Consider the following 9,652-nt stretch of genomic DNA (forward strand, 5'->3'; position numbering starts at 1 on the left):
TTTAAGAGAAATAGGATAAAATGATGTATAATAAAGTAAGCCAGAACATCATCATACTCCAACTTAACTTATATAAGGCTATGACTATTGTGGTGAATGTTCTCAAACTAGTTACTATAGATATAAACTCTTAAAGTAAAAAATAAAAATAAAAAATAGAACATCATCTAGTCAAAACATAAGAGTGGTCATCAACATCACTTTATGAGAATCTAACTTGGGTAGTTCTGAGCAAAAAAGGTCGTGGTATGTGGTTAGATCTATTATAATGTAAGCTTCAGAGAATGAATACAACCCCCACTAAGTGGGTGGTTCTTCACTTTACAAATGAGTGTTGGATACCAATTTATTTAAGAATTATATATCCATAAAGATAAATTTGCATAATTATATTGGACTTAAAAACCTAAGGAACAAGTATAAAATGTATGAAATAACCTAGAATTAGTGATATAAGATAGTGATGTTATATGTAAAATTCTTTCAATAAATTTTTGCAAGTCTACATAGGTATGGTATCATAGCCTAAAGCTCAATTATATTTTTAACCTTAGTGATCTTTTCTTTAAACTTATTTTTCACTTCAGCACAAGCATAACAACTAAAAAAAGCTGGACTAAGCTCTTCACCATTACAGAATTAGAAAACAAAAACCTAAAAACATGTATGAAAAGATTTTATAAAGGAGCGCTTAAAAGGAGGGTTTATTTGAACCCATTGCCACTAAAACCTTAATTAATGGAGTTTATGAAAATATAGTTTATGGGAATGACTATACACTCTTAGATTAAACTCTCCTCAAATTTAGGCAATTAGTAAACAACCATAATTATAGAAAGGAAGTTAGTGTGGCAAGACAATGATATCCTCAGTTCTAAATACAAAAAGAAAAGCCTCTTAAGCATCGTTGATCTCTACTTATAATATCCTTAAAGCAGCAAAAAACAAAAACTAAAAAGCTTCATTTGTAGTTTGTTGGTGTTTTTCGAGCTCAAGACCACACTATTGAATCCCACCTAAAATAAGGTATTCACTGTCATTAATAAACAAAAATTTCTATAGTACCCCTAATGAAAAACGACACCAACACATACAACCTTAATAAGTACTATCTTTTTTCATAAAGATAAGGGTCATGATATTGAGTATTGTTATATACTAAAAAAGGAAATAGAAAAATTGATTGTTAAAGGTTACCTTCAACAATTCATCAAGAAGAAGTCACAACTTGAAGAAGAAAAAAAAGAGATCGGTGTGCCTCTAAAACTTTTTTCTAAAATTAAAATGATCTTTGAAAACGTTTTTGTTTAGAATGACTATAGTCGGGCTAATAAAGCATATGCAAAGCAAGTTTTGGTTGCCTTATGTCTCCCAAATTTATGACATAACTATATCATCTTAATGTCTAAAGAGGAAAAGGGGATAACATTCCCCTATGAGGATGTCATAGTAATCATATCCAACCATAAAGTACACAGGGTAATCATAGATGATGAGAGCGCTATCAACATCCTCTCTAGATAAATGAAGGCATAAGTAGGCATACACCCTTTCAAGTTGACTATAGTAAAAACTCCTCTAATAGGAATAGAAAATAATAATGTGCTAGTTGAGGAAATCATAAATGTATCAATAAGCATTGGTAACTATCCCAAATGTTACACAATCTCACAAACCTTCATGGTGATAAAGATAGAACTATCTTAAAACACTATCTTTGAAGGACCTTTTCTCTATTAAATAGATACTTTGATTGGTACCATATACTTAGCCATGAGGTTCCTTACTGAAATGTTAATGACTATGGTGAGATGAAATCAGATAATATTTATGGAATGTACCTTTACTTTCCTTATAGTTAAGAAGTCATTATAGATCAATCAACCAATACTAAGTAAAGATGTATAAGATTGCAAAGAAATGAATATTTATAAACAAAATGGCACCTTACTTGTAGAATTAAGTTTACTTTTAACCCTAGAGAAAAAATCCTTAAAATGGTCTCTAATCATTTTAATGTCAACCTTTCCTTTCCTTCTAGCATTTAGATTACTTAAAATGTATTTTAAACTTTTATTTCACAAAAGTGATATTTTCTTCATGATTCTTTGTTATGTTGTTATCCATAAGATTACTCATCTTCATTATTATATATGCAAAATACACATGTATCCAAATGAAATCTTCATATAAAATCTTTATAATTCCATATAATAATCTTCCTAAAAAAATTCGTTGTGGTATTTTCTCCATAAGATTCTTTACCTATGTAGGAGTTTTTCTCGTCGGGCTCAAAACATGTATCCCCAACACAGTGAAGTCATCAAAAAATAACATAGCCCAAATATAATAAAGAGCATTTCTATATGTGATAGCTTAACACTTACTGCAACATAACTTTGCCCAATCACAAGGCATTCTCCACCATGAAAATGGTTTTTATGGAACTTTTTCTTCACCTAAGTACAAAACAATCTCCAATGGAGCTTAAATATCAAAACACCCTATGTGAGCTCTCTCTAGCTATATTTTATGAAGAACCTTTATTTGACTCGAACACAAGCATGCTTACTCCTCTCAGGATAACTTGCCTAAAAAGTTCATTGTCTTCTTTCACTCATGCATACAAAGGATAATTGACATTAGATGATTTTGATTCGCATTCTCATAATTTATCCTAACTGCACCTCCCATTTCCGAATCAAAATGCCCCTACAAGTAAGAAGTAGAGTTTTTGAAACTTCACATAGTTTTAAAAACTAGATGGGGAAATTATTAAGACAGGATAAATAAGCCCAACCAGGCGCAAGAAGAGGCGAAAGAAAAGGAAAAAAAATAGAGAGAGAGAGAGAGAGAGAGAGAGAGAGAGAGAGAGAAGGCTCAACCAAGCCCAATAAGAGAGAAGGGCAGAAAATAAAGAGATGAGAAGATAAAAAAAAAAAAAAAAAAAGATGAGAGGATAAAATTAGAGAAAAATAGAAAAGGGCTTGACCAAGTCCGAATGAGAGAAGAAAAAAGGGAAAAGGAAATAAAATATCAATTAGGCTCATAAATGAAAAGGAAAAGAAGAGAATGGGGGAAAGAAAAGGAAAAAGATTGTCATAGATACGCGTACTATATAGGAGGATTCCCCTTGTTAAGATGAAATCAAATCCACCAAGAAAGACTTCATCAAAGGCCAAAAATTATTGCACACAGAGCTAGAAATTGGCAGGCTTGTTCACTCGCCGATGCATGTCATATATGTGCCCAAATTTATTTATTTTTTTTTCTATGTCAATCACTAATATTTAGAAAATAAGGAGAAAAGAAGAAGAAGATGTGTGAAAAACAAGGGAGAAAAGGTTAGAAAAAAAAAAAAAAAAAAAAAGAGGGGTTGTTGAAGATTTCTCATAGATGTGTATTACATAGGAGGATTCCCCTCGTCAAGACGAAACCAAATCCACCAAGAAAGACTGCCATCAAAGGCTAAAAATTACTACACATATAGTTAGAAATTGGCAGGCTTGTTCACTCGCCGACGCATGTCATACATGTGCCAAAAAAAATTCTATGTCAATCACTAATTCTTCAATAACTCTTTAATTCAATCTCAACTCAAACAATGGAGCTTAATAAGAGAGAGGAGAAGAAATAAAAAGAAAGAGAAAGAGAAAAAATGGCCCCACCAGGCCCAACAACCTTGATCCAATCAAACCCACAAAGAAAAATGAAGGAGGAGGAGGAGGAGGAAAAAAAAAGAGGAAAAGAGGAAAAAGTTGGCTAACCTAAATGGGAAAGCACACTGATTCTTTTCATGTTAAACAATCTCAAAGCGTATGTGTAACAAATTTAAAGACAACCCAATATAACACCACCATCCTTAATTCTTTGTTTAACAAGTTATCAGTGCAAGCGCACACCTAAATTCTTATATAACAAGTTGTTAGTATGGTGCATACTTGGAACCTTATCTCACAATTTCATAAGATGGATGCTTACATAAATAACTCATTCTAAGAGGTTGATGGTGTAGTCATTCACGCAAATCAAATATTTTTCATGGTTACTAATACGAGTAGATTTGCAACCTTACAATCTACAAAGTAAATATATATGATCTGAGGTATACAAACATCCAAGGATCACTAGGTATAGAGATAACAACACAATAAATCCATACACAAAGACCACGACATATATTCTCCTATATTTTCATTTTTTTTTTGCTATATATTATTTTTCTTTTACACTTTGTTAATATAGACATCAAAGGATCCCTTATTTTGCAAAAGGAATTTGTTTTGTATGAGAACTTGGACTATCAGTCCAAGCCTAACTCCAAAAGAAAAAAACTCAAGCCCATTAAACAGTCGTGGAAAGATTTAGATTCATTAGAAGCTTTTTTTTCAACTTCGTTGGCAAGCATGGATTAGGGTCTTATTCATAACTCAAATAGTCTACTCAAAGCAGGTCAATCAAGTAATTAAACATCTTTACCCTGTAATTTCACATTAACTAGTTATAAAAGCAGAAGACTGAAATTGGTTTCAATATATTAAAAATGTTAAAAATAGGAAATAACCAGAGAAGAAACAACTTGATCCCTTCATCCTAGAACATTGACTAAGAAAAAAAAAAAAAAAATCGGCGTTTATTGTTCAATGAAGACCACCAAGAAGGTGATAAACAATGACTTTGTATTTTCGAGTCTATATATCATCGTCGAGTCACCATCACAATTTCTCGCTTGGTCTTTCTGAATTGTGCGCCTCAGCCATGCCCTACAAGCTAAGATACTTCCCAGTAGCTCCTTCGAACCCGCAGGGTACTGTATCATCATGAACAGAAGCTTTTTTTAAAAAAAAAAAAAAAAAACATTGCCAATAGGAAGACAAAATTTAGTTCAAAGGCTGAAGTCGACATCAAAATAAAAGACAGCTAACAAAGGCAAACCAAATATTGAATGCCAAAACATCCAGAAAATTCGGAGACCAATATATAAATCATGCTAAAATAACTGAACTGGACCATGAAATGTGTCTCAGGCAGCTTGTCTTTGAATTGGCTATCATTTGCAACAACACGGTTTTGAAAAAGAGAGAAGTACTGCATCTTTAGTTTGAAGTCCATGGAAGACTCAGTTGCCAGTATTAACCACAAAATAAGGACCTGACCACAAGGCTGCTGTGTTTGCACAGAGTCAGAGACTGCCGTGCTGCAAGAAGCTACGCAGCATTCAAGAAACCACAGGCATCGTGATGAACTCATGAGATTTTTTGAGAAGTAACATTCGGAAGTGATAAACAAAATGCTATTTTACTCTCTTTTTTATATATACAAATATGTTATTTTTTTTATTTTTTACAAGATTACTCCTTTTTTAATTATACATTTCATAAATTTAACAAATTCATCTATATTAACTTAAATTATTTATTATTATTTTTTTTTTAATATTAGATTGATTAAAAATTAAATTGCTAAATAATCAAATCATATTGAGTTATTAAAATAATTATATCTCAAATATATTAAAATACCATTTGAATGCACATAAAAAAATAATTGAAAAGAAACAAATATATATATACTATTTAAAAAGCCATTTTAAAATGGGAGATGCTCTAATGGTTACTTTACTTTTTGTGTTACAGAATAATAGAAAGTATTTCTTTCTGAATAATTTAGTTACAATAAAAAAATAAAAAAAATTCAAGTAATAGTTACTTCAAGTTATGGAAGAAAAAAACCCAAATACAAGTGTGATAAGAAAGAAATAGAGACAGACTGACTGATAAACGGAAGTTCATCTTGTTTTAATTTAACTGCTAACAAAATTGAACAATCCAGAAAGAGACAACATATACTGTGAAATATAAGAATCAAGTAATTAGCGCAACCAATAGAAAAAGAAGAGGGCGAATGGATCATCAAGAGTTGGTTTCTCATTTTACCGACTCCTACAAAAAACATTCACAGATTGCTACTTGAACTATCCCCATGATTTGATGACTTGTTAAACGCACAGGGCACCAAGTTCCTGCTGGCAAAATACCCTAGCTTCGCCCTAAGCAAAGCCAATCTCCCAACGCTGACTGAAGGGCCATCACCGACAACTACTTGGTCACCCATCACCGGGAATTCCATACCACTTTCTTGACCCCCAACATCACTGCCACTGCCATCCAACCCTTCACTTTCAGCAGCATCGAAACTAACAACAAGTGACCCCTTGCGCCGCGACAACCAATTCACAACTTCACTGCTAACTCCTCTGCATTTCTTGACCTTAACCTTAACCAAATTCGGACATCCCCAAGCAAGTGCTTCAATGGCAGTATCAGAAATAGCACAGCCCTTGATGCAAAGCTTCTTTAACTCCACACATTTAGCTGCAATGCAAGCAATCTCCGCATCACCAATAGCTCCGATCCCGCACAATGCCAATCGCTCCAATCTCTGACAGTTAACAGCAATTGCTGCCATACTCAAATGCGTAACCTGAACACAAATCAAAACAAGCTCTTGTAACTCCGGGCACCGTTTCGCTACAGCTATTAAACCCTCATCTCCAATCCGATTAATGTTCCACCCATCAATATGAAGCTTCCTCAACTTCCTACAATTCTCTGCCACAGAAACAAGCCCTAAATTTGAACAGTCAGGATTCCTTACAATATGCAAACTATCTATATTTACACATTTGGCAATTGCTCCAAGTCCAATATCACTCACTTGCAACCTCTCTAAATGAACATCACTCAAAATCCCATTTCCATTCCCAATTTTTACAAGCACACTATCCCAATCACCTAAACAACGAATCACTTTCAAGGTCTTAAGCTTCTTGCATTCAACCACAAGCGGTTCAAAGCACTGCCCATTAACCAACTCCTTCAAACAAATGGATTTTATACTTGATGCGGCTGCGCCGGGAACGATGATCAATTCGTTCCCATTATTGACACTTCTAAGCCGCTTAATAGTCAACTCTTCAAGATCAGTACAATACTTTAAAATCCAATTAATTCCTTCAACCCCGAAATTGCACGAACCGCACGAAAATTTCGTCAAGTTCTTACAATTTTTAGCAAAGTTAGCCATACCTAACTCAGTCAGTTCACGACATCCACGGAGCTTGAGTCGCGTGAGATTCTCGCACCGGATAGAAATCATCAGCAACGCATCGTCATTTAAGCTAACAGATTTCCGACCACACCGGAGAGATAGTTTAGCAACCGAATCGAATCGAGTAAAGATCGTAGGCACATAGGAAATAATCTCCGATTGCGCAATCAGAGAAAGCCGGCGGCGACTTTGAGCATCGACGCGTAGCCATCGTTTGCAGACAAGGGATGAGCTTTTGCGGTCACCGGCTCTGAGAAGCTGGAATATGTAAGCTAAACAATCGTCTGGTATGTCCTCCGTGTGGTCTCTGAGAGGTCCGATATTGATTTCGTCGGCTAAATCTGAGGATTCGGATGAGATGGTCGCGGGGGTTAAGAATCGGTTGATTGAATAATTAGTGGTGGAAGATGATTGGCCCATTTGGTGAGTGAGAAAACGAGCCTCTGGAGCAGCTGGTTCCAGAGGAGGTCCCGTCGTGTTAGGATTTCGAGTTTTGCTTTGCAGAGATTGAGAGGAGAGGGAGCGGGTGTGCTAGGTTATAAATACGAAGAGGATAATTAATAATTATTTGGTTGAAACTGCTCTTGGGCAGTCAAAACAAAGGAGGAGGGAGCGAGGGAGGTGCGTGTCCTCGTCGTAATCGCCACGGACCGGCTAGATAGATACAGTTATAATCTGGTGGGCGTGGAGATTGCGTGTGAGCGAGTCATGTTCGACGTATTTTCACAACTTATGCTTCTATTTTCATGTGTTTTTTAAAATTATTTTTTATTTTAAAAAATATTAAATTGATTTATTTTAATGTTTTTTTTTTTTATGGTTTTAAAGTGTTTTTAAACAAAAAATTGTTTTAAAAAATATCATGCACCACAATCTCAAACCCTCTAAATGTTGGAAAAGTAAGGTATTTTTATTTACTACCAAGTTTTCTTTTTTTTAAATAAAAAACTATTATAGTTTAAATACAAATTGATGAAATAGTACAATTTATACATGTTGTGATTAGAAAACGTCACATTCAACCTTATCGTTATTCAAAAAATACAATATTTCAAAGAAATTGTGAAATATGTTTCATAAATTATGATGAGAATAAAAGAGAGAAAAGGATAAAGAAAGAGATCTTGGAGGTACGATGAAAGCTTCAGTTACAACATCACCAATATCATCAAAAGATCTCAATGAGATAAATCTAAATACATCAAAAAATGTTACCAACAATGATTGGAGTGTGTAATACTTGTCACAAAAAAAAATAGCCAACTGCCCATCTTTGAGCGTCAAATATAACCCATTCTTGATCACTGTTGGTAACCTTCCTTGGTGCCATTGGATTTATCTCATCAAAATTTTTTATAATGCTAGTGGTGTTGTAATCGAAATTTTATTGTGCCTCTGAGATCTCTGGCTTCACAAATTACAATGAGAATAACAGAGAAAATAAAGAAAATAAAGACCTTAAAAGCACATCAAAGCTCATATTACGACATTACTATTATCATTAAAAAAATCTAGATGAGACAAATCTAATAATATCAAAAAATGTCATTAATGATTACTGGAGTTGGGTACACTTGCTTTCAAGAACAAGTGAGCCACCTGTCATCTTTGGATGGCAAGTGTGGCTTACTCTGATCATTATTAGTGATTTTATTTAGTATAATTGAATTCGTCTCATTAAGATTTTTTTATGATATCAGTGGAGTCATAATCAAAATTTTGATATGCCTTCAAAATCTCTTTCTTTATTTCTTTTTTCTCTTTTTTTTTTCTTATCATAATTTATGCAGTTTATTTAACAATTTCTTTGAAATATAACACTTTTAAATAGCAACAAGGTTAAATATTACATTTCACAATCTCAAGATATAAAAATTGTGATATTATGCTAAAAAAAAAAAAATTATCTTATTTTACCAATTATTTATGAAAGAAAGATTGCTAATTTTCAATAATGGATGAAATTTGGAGAAGGGATTAATATTATATTATAAGGGACATGGATGAGTGGAACAACTTGTAGGAAGGAAGGTGCTGTTTGTTTTGTTTGAAGCACTATAATCATAATTTAGGCCCTTTTATTTTTTAAAGAAAGGCAGCAGAAAAGAAAAAGGGCACGATGTCTGTGACCCCAAGAGCTTGCTTTGAACAGCAGAAATTGAAGTCGCTCAGCGCACTAGGTGGAGGAGGGATAAAGGCCTAGGACCACCTTTTTACACGATCAACCCGTGAACCGGTCTTTTGCTATTTGAAGACCGTTTGGTTTTTTTAGTTAGGTTCATTATATAAGGTTTTTTAGTTGAATTAGACCAACCATTCATCTGGAGTTTTTTCATAAATTTTTATCTAGTCAAATTCAACGATATTAATATCTTGAAAAATAAATATATATTTTTAATAAAAAATAATTAATATAGTTTGACTTAATGACCCAGCAATTCTAACTACGAGTTTAATATAACCATTATTAAAGTAGAACTTTTAATACTATAAATCTATATTATATAAAGAAAGATCTTTCTCCTCCATCTAATGTAAAGCA

The 9,652-nt window shown here is 33.4% G+C and overlaps 1 protein-coding gene across 1 annotated transcript; it reads right to left on the reverse strand.

Annotated features, from left to right (window-relative positions):
• Nucleotides 1–5,777: 5,777 nt before the first annotated feature.
• On the reverse strand, nucleotides 5,778–7,788 carry LOC118045722 (F-box protein SKIP2). Its single transcript, XM_035054416.2, has one exon. It carries the CDS (start codon nucleotides 7,528–7,530, stop codon nucleotides 5,956–5,958), a length of 1,575 nt encoding a protein of 524 aa, XP_034910307.1. The 5' UTR covers nucleotides 7,531–7,788; the 3' UTR covers nucleotides 5,778–5,955.
• Nucleotides 7,789–9,652: the final 1,864 nt, after the last annotated feature.

This window comes from Populus alba, chromosome 5, assembly GCF_005239225.2.
Source record: "Populus alba chromosome 5, ASM523922v2, whole genome shotgun sequence".
NCBI lineage: Eukaryota > Viridiplantae > Streptophyta > Magnoliopsida > Malpighiales > Salicaceae > Populus > Populus alba.